Consider the following 16,266-nt stretch of genomic DNA (forward strand, 5'->3'; position numbering starts at 1 on the left):
ACCCTCCCCTCTTCCTCACCCGTGGGAACGGTGTAGCCTCTCCACCTGGCACCCGACCTGAAGGACTCCAAACGTATTTCCTTTTATACTGCAAGCGGCCAGGGGTGCACCGGGTGGGGGTGGGGACAGAAAACTGTTCCCATTCCTTATTTCCCTTCCCCTCTCCCCTGTCCGTTCTTGTCTGATCTCCCCGACACACTGTGTGAATGTCCTGTCTTTAAGTTACTGCCGATGAGTCTGTAAGATTGTTGCGACGTGGGACCCAGAGCGACCTAGCGGGACCCGCGAAAAGCAAAGGAAGGTTCACACACGGCGCTGATCTCCACAGCAGCGCCCACCCTGAACCAAGCTGGAGCTAAGGTATGTGCTAATCATTGTTTGTGAATTTGATTCACATCTTGGGGTCTGACTCTTCCGCTGCTGCTTCTCTCTGGCATGCTGTGCCCTCCGGATGGGCACTTCTGTGCTTCTCAGTTCCTGGTGTTCCTTAACCGTTCCTCGCCTTGTCCGTAAGTGTCTCTCTGGCTTCTGGAGCCGGCTTCTGTGCCCTTAGAGTTCTGGCCACGTGGAGAACTCTAGGCTCCTCTCTAGGCTCTGGTGTGGGTCTCTCTACTAGACTGGTTCCTTCCCCTGAGCTCTCCTGGGGTCTCTGGCTCTAGCCTACAGTCCTGCAGCTTCAGATCTCAGCTCCCTCTTGGAGCTTATGGGAACACAGCCGCACGGTGTTCCATTCTGAGACCCTCTCTCTCGTCCTCCATGGACTCAGATGTTATTACTAGTTTGGCCTCAGGACAGAACAATGGCCAAATAATTGTCACATTTGATTTACAAATTCTCAAAGATTATAACAACCCCTGCCACCACACAAACAAATGATCCCAAAGTCTCTTGTCTTTAAGGTTCTACAACTTCCCACTCTTAATTTTTTTTTTATTTCTGTGATTTCTTTGCACTCTGCTCTCTTAAAAAAAGAAAAAAAAAATCTCTTAAGATTATGCTGAGCCAGGCGGTGGTGGCGCATGCCTTTAATCCCAGCACTCAGGAGGCAGAGCCAGGCAGATATCTGTGAGTTCGAGGCCAGCCTGGTCTACAAAGCAAGATCCATGAAAGGTGCAAAGCTACACAGAGAAGCCCTGTCTTGAAAAACCAAGAAGAAGAAAAAAAAGATTATGCTGTAAATCTCAGGATTTTTAAATTCATTAGGTATGGTTTAAAACCTGTAACAAAAGTTGGCTTTAAACATATAACAAAAGACTTAGAACTAAAATCTACACACAGGTAATCTGTGTATTATATATGATTCAACTCTTGTTTAGGATATATACGTGTGTGTGTATGTAAGTTGGAGTCAACTCTGTATGTACATATGTGTATGTAACTCGGATTCAACTTTCATTTAAAATAAAATAGACCTCCTCAGAAAACAGATGTTTTTAAATAGCAACCATGTGGCTCTCCTCCATCTTGGCCAATGGACCTCATGAAGATGTAAGCAGCCACATGGCTGGAAGCCATCTTTACTAAGGTTAAAGAGTACATACCATGTGACTTGACCACCATCTTTAGAGGACCACGTGGCATAGAGCAAGAATTGTCAACTTCTTAGTCCTAGTGAGCCCTCTGTTTATCTCCTTTTGGGACTGGAGAAGCAACAAGTCTCAGGTATTTGGGATTGGTATGGATCTTTGTATGATGATAAAAATTCAAGGATATATTTGCTGCAACATGCTATATATGTGATTCAACTCTGGTAGAATATACTGTGTATGATGATAAAAATTTAAGGTTATAAAGGTCTACTCAGATTAACAAAAGCTGACTTAGAGTTTTTATACCTAACTGTTTATATCTACTAACTGTTCAACACCAGGCTACTAGAAAATTTAAATAAGTAACAACATATGCTTGATAAATAAGATACATTTGATAGTCAAGACTTATCAGTTCCTAAGGTCTACTTGGATTTATACTAATGTCTGTCTAGCTTCTTTGCCTTTGCTCACTTTAACCTTTAGTCACTTATAAAACTAAGCAATACAAAAAACTGCAGTATTCTATAATGGTGCACTATAAAAGGATCAATAAAATCGCCAATCTCCTTATTGACTGTCTCTATGATTAAAAGTTTTATTTTGATATTAGAAAATCTTCAATTAAAAATTATTATTTTTAAGGCTAAACCTAACAGGGATGGAATGTAAAGTCCTGGTCTTATAAAACAACTAACTTATTGTTAAGGATAATTAAGACATGCAAGTTAATAGTCACCTTACAGATGACCAGCTTCTTTAGTATGTCCAGAACTACACTTACAGCCATGCTAAGTACTAACGTAATTAATTATAGGAGCAAGTTTTATTTAGCTGCCTGTATATATTTGCAAAGTTAAACAAGCAAGTTTGTTTGGTTTAGATATACTTAGTACATGTGGCCTTCAAACTCTTCAGAGATCTACTGAATACGGTATTTAACGTGTTTAATTAAAAGAAGGGGGATTTTCGTGGTAACGAGACATGCCAGCTCCTGGCAGCACCCCAATCTCCCCCAAATAAGATGATGAGGTACAGAAGCTGGAGCCTGCTTTAAACGTGGGAAAGCTGGCCTAGGGTGAAAAACTGCCCTTCACCTCGCCTGTTGTCAGACCCTGTCCAAACTGTGGTCAAGCAGGACACTGGGGAGTTGATCGCCCTGCTTTGCCTAGACAAGGTCAACTGGTCCCCTCAAGGTCCTGCTCCACAGGAAAGTCCGTTGGATGTTTGAGGCCTGGTGGCCAAAGATTGATCCTGAGACCTCTGCCCCCAAGAACCACGGAGGAACCTAGGGTGACTGTCCAGGTAGCCGCAAGTCTGGCATTTTTAATAGATTTTGGAGCTGTGTGAGCTGCACTTCCTACTTACGCCGGTGAAATTTATCCTTCCCAGGTCCCTGATGGCGTTGATGTCTAGGCTGGTGATGGCTTTGTCAGTTTGGTCCCAGCAACCAAGGCTTCTGCTGCCTCCTCAGCTCTCGCCACGTGTGAAACTCAAGCTTCAGGCCTCACTTTCCTAGGCCTCCAGCTGAGAAAGACAGTTACCTTTCTACCAGACTGCAAAAAAAAGATAACCTCCCAAAATAGACTTAGTGTAACTTTTTACTGTTCCTTTGTTTAAAGGAACACACTTTACAAGGACCGCTCTCAGTAATCACTGCCTGTGTCTCACGGTGAGTAACTGAATAGAAAAAAGGGATACATTTTATGTAAGGTCTGAGGATATGAAAGCTTAAGTTGTGAGAATCTAAGAAAATGTTTTAAGATATGTAAATGCAAGTTATTAAGGTCTAAGAAAGTATCTTAAGGTATGTAAATGCCACTTGTAAAGGTGTAAGAAAGTGACTTAAGATATATGTAAAAATGAAAAGTGTGGGAGCCGGGAGTGGTGGCACACACCTTTAATCCCAACACTGGGAAGGCAGAGGCAGGCGGATCTCTGTGAGTTTGAGGCCAGCCTGGGCTACAGAGAGAGTTCCAGGACAGCCAGGGCTACACAGAGAAACTGTCTCAACCCCCTCTCCCCCCAAAGTTTCCGATTTCTTTCCCTCTGTATGCTATTGTTATATTAAGACTTTAAAAGTTGAGAGTTTTAACATTGATCAATGGAGTTCTGATAAGATATTAGTCTAGCTCTGGTAAGCACTGACTACTGTTACCATAGCCACAAGCTCAAGATTTTAAATTTCCTCTGGTTGTCTTCTAAGTATAGACTTTAAAATGCTCCTCATTGTGCTGAAAACATCTGTTCAATCTATATATCCAGCACTCTGGAAAGTGTGTTAATACTTTAACCCATAATACTTTAACCCATAATACACTTTTACTATGACTCAAAGGTGTGAGTCTACTGCCTTTTCTACAATGCGGATTTCAGCACAGACTACCAGATTACAAACAATGGTAATGCTAACATATCTAAGACATCTCTCTTTGTAAACTTAAAAAAATTCTTGTACGCTTCAGGAAATCAACTTGGATCCACCTCTCACAGGCCAAGCAGACTCCAGATAAGTATTGTCTGTCAATCAACGACCTGTTCCCCACCTGCCAATTCTGCCTATTCCTGGGGGTGAAACCTCTCTCTCTTCCCTGGTCTTGGGGCGCCCCTTCCCCAACTACCAGGACCATATGCCTAAAAGTTTCAAATGTACACCTAAGAAAAAAAAATTCCCCCTAAACTCTTTAACTTTACTTTCTCTCACTAATACATATTGGTTCCAGCAACCTACCAGCTCCTGGTCCCTCAAAATCTACATTCAGGACAGCTTCAAAGTGGCTAGCCCAAGGTGGTCCAGCCTCACAAACTGCTGCAACTGCTGCCTGCAAGTCCCTAGCCCCTGATGGTCCCACAGAGCCTGGACAGTGATTGAAATGGCCTGCTTTTCCACGACTTGGCCAGCATCCCAGCTTTCTTGGGTCCCCAAAGATGTCGATGCTCCCAGACAGCAGGAAACATTCTAAAGAGCGTGGCACCCTTACCCCAGGGAGAAATGTTAGGAACCAGGTCTCCCCCAGCCCACCTTCAGAAGGAATTTGAGGGAAAAAGAGTGTATTTCCTATTGTAACTCCCAAGTCACAGTCCGGCACTTAGTAAGTCAGGGCAGGAATTCAAGGCAGGAGCCAAGAGGCAGGAACTGAAGCAGAGGCCATGGATGATCCCCACAGGCTCATGTATTTGACCGCTTAGTCATTAGGGAGGCACTCACTATATGAGAAGGATTGGGAGGCGTGGTCTTGTAGGAAGTGTGTCAGTGGAGGTGGGCTTTGAGGTTTCAAGGTCCAAGCCAGACCCAATCTCTCCCTCTCTCTCTCTTTCTCTGCCTCAGCCAGTGGATCAGGATGTAGCTCTCAGGTACTTCTCCAATTCCATGTGTGTTAGAGTTTCTTTGGAAGAGTACCTTGGCGGTTGGGCCAAGGAATGCTGCAGAAATCACATCTCACAACGGATCTCGTTCAAGAGATTTATTGGGGGAGGCTGAAAGGCTGCCTCAGAGTGGGGACAAGGGAGCGAGACAGGGACTGAGAGGGAGAAATACAGAGAAACAGAGTGAGAGACAGAGCAAGAGAGTGGATCGTGATGACAGGACCTTTCAAATGGCATGCATGTCGCAGTTGGTGGCTGGTGATGACATGGCTTCTGGCCTTGAGTCACTGAAGGTGGGCTGGGGGAGACCTGGTTCTCAACATTCCTCCCTTTTGTTTATTATAAAAGGTGAGGAGATAGGAAGGGGTGGGGTGGGGCAGGAATGGAGGCACCACACTCCTTAGACTGCTTCCTATTGTCTGGGGGCATCGACATCTTTGGGGACCCAAGAAAGCTGTGATGCTGGCCGTGTCTTTACCATTGCAGTAGAGAGCAAACTGGGACACACCCTTTTTATTCTTCTTTGCACAGTGAAAAAAATCCTGAGCCCGTTCCCTCTAATCCTCTGGGCTTTCTCTGCCTCTGCATGCCCCATGCAGATACTTACAGACCTCCATTTCTGAATCTGCTTTCCTTTTATTTTATTTTATTTTATTTTTGTTTTTTTGAGACAGAGTTTCTCTGTGTAACAGTCCTGGCTGTCCTGGAACTCGCTTTGTAGACCAGGCTGGCTTCGAACTCAGAGATCCACCTGCCTCTGCCTCCCAAGTGCTGGGATCAAAGGCGTGCGCCATCACCGCCCGGCTCTCCTTTATTTTTATATGTGTTTGATTATTTGTGTATGTAGGGGTGGGCGTGCACATATGTGTGTGCTATGGCATGTGTGTGGAGATCAGAGAACAACTTGTGGGAGCTGGTTCTCTCCTTCTGTCCTGTGGGTCCTGGGGATCGAGCTCAGGTCACCAGGCTTGGTGGTGAGTGTCTTCACTCACTAAACCATCTCGCTGGCCCCACAAGTCTGCTTCTTTGGAGCCTAAGTCACATGGCATGACTTCCTTCTTGTCACTCACCTTTCCCAGTGGCTGCTGGGATTTCGGCTTGTCCATCCAAGTGCTTTTCTCTTGAACTCTAATAAAATTGTTCCCCGGCTAGCCACTGCCCTGCACTCCGCCAGAAAACCCCGTCTGTGAACGTAACCACAGTAGAAATAGCAGCTTTATTCATTATTGCCAATGACTTGAAGAGGCCAATTGTGTGTCCAGGGGTGAATGTTGAGCCAGGGTCTGTCCGTACCACGGAATATTCTTCAGGAAGACAAAAAGAACTACTTATTGCTATGGGCGACAGCTAGTCGATCTTAAAGACATTATCGCTGCTTCAGAAAGCTAGATGCAAAAGGAGCCGGAGAGCTGCTTCGCCGGGTAAAGGCACTTGTCGCCAAGCCTGATGACCCCAGTTTGATCCCCAGGTTTCAGATGGTGGGAGGAGAAAAGAACTGACTCCTGAAAGTTGTCCTCTGACCTATGAATCTGCCCTGTGCTCACCGCACACACGCCATGGCCGGTGTGCCCGTCCACACACAAATAACACGAATGAGTAACATGTATTAAAATTGAAACAACTTGTTATGAGGCCTGGGGAGAGTCCTGGTTCTGACCAGTTATCAGGGTGCTTGGGGCAAAAGCGCCCCTGGCAGCTGTGGAGAGACAGACAGGCTTGCTAGGGCAACTGTGCATGACGTAACTGTAACGGCCAGTGTTTGCTGAGTGGTTCCTAGGTGCCAAGAGCGTCGAAGAACGCCTTAGAATCCACAGAAACTCAAGTCGGCCCTGAGGAAGCTGCTACCAAGAGTCCACACTACAGGAGGGGAAGCTGAGAGGGTCGTGCAGGCGACTCACTCCTACTGCAAAGCTAAGGGGCTGACCTTAGAAACGCCAGCCCCACTCAGTCCCGGAAGGCCGAGACAGGGGGATCAAGCACTCAAGGCCAGCCTGGGCTACATAGTGAGTTCCAGGCTAGCCTGGGTTACATAGTGAGTTATAGACCAGCCTGGCTATACATGCCTCAAAACCAAAAAAAAAAAGTCAGTAGACCTGACCACCTGAGTTTGGTCCCTGGGACCCATACGGTGGAAGGAGAGAACCAACCTCCACAATAAGGAACTAAAATGTTAAAAACTAAAAATTGAAATGACATTGTACCCAAATGAAACACTTGGGTGTTTTTCATCCTTATTTCCTATAATACTCAATATAAAACTGTTTCCACGTGGTCACTCTGAGCTATCAGCCACCCAGGTTTCTTTAATTCTCGGAAAGGATGTGTGACGACTATAGTATTACTGTGTCATTTCATTATTAAATGCACTTTTTGTTCTCTCTCTCTCTCTTTCTCTCTGTCCCTCCCTCCCTCCCTCCCTCCCCCCTCCCTCTTTCTCTCTGTGTGTGTAGTCCTGGCTGTCCTGGATCTCACTCTGTAGACCAGGCTGGCCTCAAACTCATAGAGATCCACCTGCCTCTGCTTCCTGAGTGCTGGGATTAAAGGTGTGCACCACCACTGCCCGGCTCATTCATTTCTTTATGTGGTGTGTGTGTGTGTGTGTGTGAGAGAGAGAGAGAGAGAGAGAGAGAGAGAGAGAGAGAGAGAGAGAGAGAGAGCCTGTGCCCCAGCCCCGTGTGGTGGTCAGAGGGCAGCCTTCAGGAGTCTGAGGCTCTCATTTTTTACTGTGGGTCCTGGGAATCAAACAGGTCGTCAGGCTTGGCGGCAAACGTCGTTACCCACCTCACCACCTCACCAGCCCCAGTTAGATTGTTTCTTCAGGGCTGACCATGAGGCTCAGGGCTGTAGACACTCTAGAGAAGCCCTGTACCACCGAGCCACACTCAGCCCTTGGTGTGTCTCCTTGTTTGATTTGTGTGTGCGAATGTGCACGCTTACATGTGGCAGCCAGAGACTGTCTTTCTTAATCCCTCCCCACCTCAATTTTTTGAATTGTTTAGAGATTTATTTATCTTTGAGACAGGGTTTCTAGCCCAGACTAGCCTCAAACTCATTCCATAGAGGAGGATGGCCTCGAACTCATGACCCTCCCGCCTCCACCTCCTGAGTGCTGGCATTATGCAGCTGGAGATAGACCCAGGTTCTGGTATGCTGGCCAGCACTCTACCACCGAGCCAGGCCCCCAGACCCGCCTTCTCACTTGGTACATTCTGAACCCGGAGCTCAGCAAATCAACTAGACTGGCTGCTAGGGAGCTCCAGGGGTCCCCTGACTGTGTCTCCCCATCCTTGAGATCACAGGCATGTGCCACTGCGCCCGGCTTTTGACGTGGGCTCTGAGGCTCCCAACTCAGGTCTGCGTTCGTGTGTAGTAGACACTCAGCCCATGAGTCATCGCCCCAGCTGCTCGGCCCTTGGTTCTTTTTAGAAGGATCTTGCTATGTAACCAGACTGGCGGGGAACTCAACATCTTCATGCCTCTTACCTCCTGAGTGCTGGTGTCACAGGGCACCACCACACCTGGCCTCCACTATTTGTATAAGGTATTATTTACTTTAATTATGTGTTTATGTTACATGTGTACATGTTCCAGTGTGTGTGTGTGTGTGTGTGTGTGTGTGTGTGTGTGTACACATGCAGACACTTGTTTGTGGAGGCCAGAGGTCGACATTGTTTGTCTTCCTCTGTGTGAGTGTGTGTGTGTGTGTGTGTGTGAGTATATGTGTGTATGTGTGAGTGTGTATGTGTGTGAGTATATGTGTGTATGTGTGAGTGTGTATGTGCAAGAGTGTGTATGTGTGTGTAAGAGTGTGTATATGTGAGTGTGTGTGAGTGTGTGTGAGTATATTTGTGTGTGAGTGTGTATGTGCAAGAGTGTGCATGTATATTGTAAGAGTGTGTATATGTGAGTGTGTATGTGTATGAGTGTGTGTGAGTTGTGAGTATATGTGTGAGAGTATGTATGTGTGTGAGTATATGTGTGTATGTGTAAGAGTGTGTATGTGTGTGTGTATGTGTAACAGTGTGTATATGTGAGTATGTGTGTATGAGTGTGTGTATGTGTGTGCGTGTAAGAGTATGTATGTGTGACTGTGTGTGTGCGTGCATGTGTGTATGTGTGTAGTCAGCCAGCCCAGGGATCTTCCTGCTTTGATTCCCTGTGCTTACATTACAGGCACGTGCTGCTTTACCTGGCTTTTTTTTTTTTTAATGGGGGTGCTGGGGATGAAACTCAGGTTCTCATGTTCGCAGCAAGCACTTTATTACAACTGAGTCATCTCCCTGGCACGTGACTTGTGGTGTTGATTGCTGGGAGTGAACTCAGGTCTCCCAAATGCCAACCTAGCGCTCTACAGCCAAGCCACACACCTGCTCCTCACTGGGGGCTTCTCGGCAGGGACTCAGCCTTGCTGCAGTCCAGGCATCCTGCAGTCTGCCTTCCTGCCTCACACCCTATAGGGGTACATTCCCCCAGAGTTCCTTCCTGCCTCACACCCTATAGGGGTACATTTCCCCAGAGTTCCTTCCTGTCTCACACACTATAGGGGTACATTCCCCCAGAGCTCCTTCCTGCCTCACACCCTATAGATGTACATTCCCCCAGAGAGTTCCTTCCTGTCTCACACTCTATAGGGGTACATTTCCCTTACGAGAGCTCCTTCTTAGCCTCCTGACTCCATTTTATTCAAGTTTGATGTAAGTGAGTCTGTTTTTTTTCAAATACCTGTTTGTTTTTGAGATATAGTTTCTCTGTGTCCTCCAGGCTTGCTTCAAATCTTTGTTGATCTGAAGTGCTTGGATGACAGGCAGGATGACAGGCATGCTGGATTACAGGCACGCATTACCAGCCAGCATGCCTGTAATATACCCTTTTTATACTAGCAACTTTCCCAGAGGCTGCCTCCAGGGAAGGAGGGAGAATTCCAGGCCACATCAGCACCTGGCCTGTTGCTAACCACCCTGAGAAATTCTTCCATTGAGCTTCCCACTTCCCTTCAAAGGAGAGCCACAGCACAGGGCGGATGGACATCAGCAAGGAAAATTCCTCTGCTGGGCGGATTGTTTTCTTTGACCCCCCAGAGGATTTGGCTAGGTTTCAGGTCAGAACTGGTTTGTTTCCCCAAATGAGCTCTTACTCGCTTGGTCTAGGATGTGATCCCATTCCCATGATGCTCCCTGCCAGGCTCAGCAGGTGCACCCAGCTGAGAGGGCTGCAGGGAAACCCTCTTAAGAATGCAGAGGCCAAAGGGCTGGCACAGTGGCTCAAACCTGTTACCTAAGCATTTAGAGGCCGGAGGGTTAAAAGTTCAAGACCATCTTGGAATCATTGCAAGTGTTTTCTCAGATAAACAAACAGCTGGAAATGTGGCTCAGTGGGTAGAGCACTTGCCTGACATGCAGGATGGGTAGAGAGAGAGAAATGGAGATAGATAGATTTCTCAAAGGTCCTTTCAGCCTTAGACAGATGTCCAATCCTTCATGCCTGCTCTGGGAAGAAGGGGTCCAGAAGCACCAAGTTCACTGTGACAGCAAGTCCACTGGCACACTTAAGAAAATGTCACGTGAATCCCGTGATCACGCACAGTCACGGTTTACTGGTAAAAGCGTGTAAGCATGGATTGACACATATAAAGTCCTCAGACTAACAGCTGGTGACTGTGTTAGTGTCTGTCACCATGACAAAACATTTGACGTAATCAACTTGAAGAGAAAAGGTGCTAGGCAGTGGTGGCGCACGCCTTTAATCCCAGCACTCAGGAGGCAGAGGCAGTCGGATCTCTGTGAGTTCGAGGCCAGCCTGGTCTACAGACCGAGATTCAGGACAGCCACAGCTACACAGAGAAAACTTGTCTCAAAACAAAAACAAAAACAAAAACAAAAAACAAACAAACAAAATACTTTAAGGTAAAGGCTGGAGAGATGCTCAGTGGTTAAGATCAATTGTTGCTCTTATAGAGGACCTGGCTTTGGTTCCTAGCACCCAATGATGGCTCACAATAGTTCATAACCCAATTCCAAGGGATCTGATTCCCTTTTCTGACCTCCAAGGCACCAAGCACACATAGAGTGCACAGACATACACACAGACAAACATTTGTACATGTGAAAATAAAATAAATCTTAAAATAAAAAAGCTAATGGGTAGTGGTGGTGTGTACCTTTAATCCCAGCACTAGGGAGAAAGAGACAGGTGGATCTCTGTGAGTTCGAGGCCACCTTGTTTCCAGGACAGCCAGGACTACACAGTGAAACCCTGTCTCAAAAACCAAAACATAAAACGAAACAAACAAACAAACAAAAAAAGCCATCGGAGACGCCTATCACCAAATCTTCTTAGTTCTCATCCTCATCAAGGGAACTTGTCTGCAACAGATGGAGACCACTACAGAACAAACAATCATAACGCAGGGTTGAGGATCCCAGCCCCAACGGATTAGTTACAAAACATCCTGTGTCTAACGCTGAGGAAACATTTCGGAAGAGGACACATAAAGACTGGAAGAGCCAGAGGATCAGGGAGTTTGCTGTGAGACTGTCTTCTAGAAATATCAGAAGCTGCACTCATAATGCATCACCAACTAAATGTGAACTAGACAAGGACACCACCAATAGACATCTCCGAGTGGACAGAGAAAAGGCCACAAGGCCTCGACCCTACACAAAGAACGTCAGTCAACTGAAGAATTCCGAGACGGGGAGAATAGTCTCCCCAGGGAAGAGAATGCCTTTTGGTTATCCAGCTCCAAGTGGCCGGCCCTGAAAACATACACACAAGTAATATTATACAGACTGGACAGGTGTTCTGAGGAGTGGATATACATATGCATATATGTGTGTAACAATAATTAATGAAAAGAGAGGCCATGGATTTGAAAGAGCAGGGAGGGGTCCATGGAAGGATTTGGAGGGAGGAAAGGGAGAAACGTAATTATATTATAATCTCAAAAATAAAAGAAAACTCAGGGCAGTGGTGGCACACCCTTCAATGCCAACACTTTGGGAGGAAGAGGCAGGTAGATCTCAGGGTCTGAGGCTAGCCTAATCTACATAGTGAGTTCCAGGACAGCCAGGGTTACATAGAGAAATCTGTCTCAAAAATTTAAAAAAAAAAAATTAATTAATAAAGAGATAAATAAAGAGAGAAAGGAAGGAAGGAAGAAAAGAAAACAAAAAGAGCAAACAAAGAAAGCGTCCAAGGCCATCCTGGGCTACCCGGCCACTGGAGCCAGGGCTGCGCAGGGCTGCGGGAGACTGCACAGCGGTGCTTCCACATGCCCTCAGTGGAGAACTAAGGCCAGAGTTTCAAAGTCATCCTCGGCTACATGGAGTCTGAGGTAGCCTGGGCGACAAGAGATCTGTCTTAAAGAGAAGGGGAGAGGGGAGAAGCCAGGGGAAGAGGAAGGTGGAAAGTGGGGAAGGAGGGGCGTAAGTGGGGACATGGAGCCCTCAGCCAACGTGTGCCAGCGCGACACGGCACAAGACAGTGTGTGAAGACACTGCTGACCGGAGCACCCGGCACGAGGGGACGTTTGGAGGGCCTTGCCCAGACGGGAAGCACGCTTGGGCACCCCAAGGATGTGGGAGCAGAGGCGTCAACTGTTTTCTATGGAAGTAGCGCCCCCTAGCGACCTCCGGAGGACAGCTCCAGCATTCCACTCTTGGAACTGCTCCGTCAGGCCAGTGTAACTTCGCGGTTCTAGGAAATCATCCTTCGAGCTCAAAATTCTGCAGATTCAACAGCGATCAACGGCTCAGAATTCTTTGTGGAAGAGAGCAACATATCCCTCCACCTGCCGCGCGGGGGAGGCAGGACACTGCAAGTTTTCAGAGGTGGCTCCAGGAGGAAGCCTGCTGTGTGTGTGTGGGGTGTCTGTAATCCCAGCACTCGGGAGGCACAGGCAGGTGGGTCTCTGTGTGTTCGAGGCCCGCCTGGTCTGCATAGCGAGTTCCAGGCCACTTGGAATACATAATGAGACCCTGTCTCAAAAAAAAAAAAAAAAAAAAGAAAAGAAAAGAAAAGAAAAAAAAGAAAAGAAAAGAAAGAAAGCCGGGCGGTGGTGGCGCACGCCTTTAATCCCAGCACTCGAGAGGCAGAGCCAGGCGGATCTTTGTGAGTTCGAGGCCGGCCTGGTCTACAAGGTGAGATCCAGGACAGGCTCCAAAGCTCCACAGAGAAACCCTGTCTCGAAAAAAAAAAAAAAAAAAAAAAAAGTATAATATTATTCTCAGCTAATAGCTACTTTGAAGCTTACTGGGCTACATGAAACTCTGTCAAAAACACAAAAGACGAATGAGGAGACGGATCAGTCAGTCAAGTGCCTGCCTTACAACCGTGAGGACCTGAGTTCAACTCTCAGAAAAACATAAAAAGCCAGTGTGCTGGCTGACGTGATACCCAGCGGATAAATGTACCTGCCATCAACCTGATGATCAGCACCCACACCGTGGCTCACGACCATATGTAACTCCCGTCTCAGGGGACTAAATGCCGTCTGGCCTCTATAGGCACCTCACACACATGGAGCACAGGCAAAACACTCATACAAAATAAAGGTAAATATATTCATATTTTTAAAAGCTAAAGTTTTCATTAAATTAAAAATCAACCAAACAAAATGTGTGACCCTCGAAGCCTCTTTCTCATTCATCCCACCCTGGTTTAGTGAGCACCTACGGGGCCAGGACTTAGGAGCAGTGGATGTCAGTCACTCACATGATAAGTACTGAGTGGGCACTTTGCCTGGTGGCCCTGGTGGCCCTGATGGCCCTGGTGACCCTGGTGGCCCTGGTGGTATATAGGAGGCTTATCTCCTTTAGGTCCTGTGTGGCCTGTTTGGAGAAGGAGCCAAGTAGGGGCCGTGGGGTGGGGGTACCTGTTTTCCTACGACTGTCAATCTTGCCCCAGCTTCCAACCATTTGGTTATGCTTTTTTATATTTTTATTTTTCTGTCTGTGCGTGTGTGTCCATGTGAGTCCTCTGCCACATGAACGCAGGGGCCCACTGGGGCCAGAAGAGGCCATCAAATTCTGTGGAGCTGGAGTTCCAGGCAGTTGTGAGCCACTGGAGTGGGTGTGGGGATCCTACCTTGTGGGGTGTTTGTCTGTGCTGGGAATAAAGGTGTGTGCACAGCCAGCTTCCTATTGTGATGTGATAAAGGTTGAGGGCTGAGCCCAGCATCCCAGGGAAGTCACCAGGCAGTCAGGAAACAGAGCAAGTCAACTTGAGTGTCCCTTGCTGACACGCTGGGACTCAGCAGCCCAGAGGTTTAAGGAAGACGCTGACTTGAATATGCAGAGCACCACAGAGCTGCCCATTATGGCTGAAGTACACACGCCCTATTCTTAAAGAAACTGTTGTCTTTATTCAATGGCTTCGTGGCTGTAAGTGTGTCACAATCCAGGCCCTGGGGACTTGGCAGTCTTCCCTTCATAGCCCTGTCCCTGGAAGACAGAAATAAGTTGATCTAAATTGCCTTCCGGATCCGTGATCCCGGAGGGAGGCTGGAGGGGGCAGGAGAGATGTAGGACAGGTTGACAAGGAGTGAGACATGTCAGAAATAAATGGGTAGGAGGTGCCATGGGACCCCAAGCTGGGGCTATCAGCACAAATGTACACAGTTTGGGGAGCCTGGCTCAGAGATGGAAAAGGCGTGGTTTCCATCAGATCCCATGGAAAAGAGTTTGAAAGGCTGGAGATGTGGGTGGAGCACTTGCCGAGCTTGCAAGAGGCCCTGCCAGGTGCTCAGAGGTGTTGGCCAATCTGAGCTTCATGAGATGCTGTCTCAAAAGCAAAAACAGAACAAACTAACCATACGTCAGAAAAAGCGATTGAGTTTGAAAAACTAAGCTAGTGTGGTGTTTTGTTTATTTGTTTGTTTTTGTTACCTTGACAGAAGCTGGAGTCATTGGGGAAGAGGGTGCCTCGGTGGAGGAACTGCCTTCATCAGATTGGCCTGTAGGGATGTCTGTGGAGGTATTTTCTTGGTCAGTGACTGATATGGGAGGGCCAACCCACTGTGGGCAGTGCCAACCCTGAGCAGTTGGTCCTGGGTAATTGGTTTTCTGTATCTCAGTAATAGGTTTCTCCACCGATGCAGTAATCCAGATTAAGCAGAATTGAAAAAGTAAAAGAACAGGTTTATTTGAGCAAAGCAACTCCCGGGTGAGCTCTCCAGTCCCAGAGATCAAGGCAGGAGAAGTCACGTGCCTGAACTAAAGCAGGGAGGTTATATAGCCCATAGGTGAGGGGTGATGACGGACATGTCTGCCACAAGCTGGGTTTGTGCCCAAGTATGGTCAAAAACTGAGCCCTTCAGACGGGAACTTGGGCTGGCTGGCAACTTCAGGGAGAAGCTGCTGTACTTGCCAAGAATGTAGAACTGGGATTTTTGGTGCCTTTTCTTTGTTGGAGATTCCGAGAGGGTGGGGTTTGGAGAGAGAGAGAGACGGGGCTTCTTAGACTGTGCAGGAGTGAGCTGGATGTTCCAACCGAACACTGGATACTTTGAGAAAGCAGGCTGACCAGGTCATAGAGAGAGCAAGCCAGTAAGCAGCCGTCCACGGCATCTGCTTCAGCTCCTGCCTCCAGGTTCCAGCCTTGGCTTCCCTCAGGAATGGGCTGTCAGTTGTAAGCTGACATACACCCTTTCGTGTTTTATCACAGTAAAGTAGGACTTTTGTTTTAAGATTGATTTGATCATTTTAATCATGTGTATGTGCGTTTAAGTGCACTCGCCCATGGAGGCCGGAGGCATCCATCCTCTGCAGCTGGAGTTACAGGTGGTTATAAACCATCTGGTGTGAATGGTAGGAACTGATTCCACCCCTCTGCCAGAGCTGTGCACGCTCTCAACCACCAAGCCGGCTCTCCAGCAACCCCCACCACCACCACCCCACCACCACCACACACTTTTTTCTTCCTTCACATAGTCTTTTTTTTTTTTTTTTTTAAAGATTTATTTATTGCTGGGCGTTGGTGGCGCACGCCTTTAATCCCAGCACTCGGGAGGCAGAGCCAGGCGGATCTCTGTGAGTTCGAGGCCAGCCTGGGCTACCAAGTGAGTTCCAGGAAAGGCGCAAAGCTACACAGAGAAACCCTGTCTCGAAAAACCAAAAAAAAAAAAAAAAAAAAAAAGATTTATTTATTATGTACACAGTGTTTTCCCTGTATGTCTGCCTGCCTGCCAGAAGAGGGCACCAGATCTCATAATGGATGGCTGTGAGCCACCATGTGGGTGCTGGGAATTGAACTCAGGACCTCTGGAAGAGCAAGCCAGTGCTCTTAACCACTGAGCCATCTCTCCAGCCTGTTCACATAGTCTTTTGAAGATTTGTTTTTATTGTCGTTATATGTCTGTGTGTGAGTATATGTA

At 47.3% G+C, this 16,266-nt stretch overlaps 1 protein-coding gene across 1 annotated transcript in view; it reads left to right on the forward strand.

Annotated features, from left to right (window-relative positions):
• Positions 1 to 14,210: 14,210 nt before the first annotated feature.
• Positions 14,211 to 16,266, forward strand: part of Tspan16 (tetraspanin 16) — a 30,520-nt gene continuing 28,464 nt past the window's right edge. Inside the window, 2 exon segments of the mRNA XM_059267240.1 lie at positions 14,211 to 14,232; positions 14,235 to 14,275. Of these exon segments, the coding sequence (XP_059123223.1) occupies positions 14,211 to 14,232; positions 14,235 to 14,275 (63 nt within the window).

Source organism: Peromyscus eremicus, chromosome 7 (assembly GCF_949786415.1).
Source record: "Peromyscus eremicus chromosome 7, PerEre_H2_v1, whole genome shotgun sequence".
In the NCBI taxonomy this organism is placed as follows: domain Eukaryota; kingdom Metazoa; phylum Chordata; class Mammalia; order Rodentia; family Cricetidae; genus Peromyscus; species Peromyscus eremicus.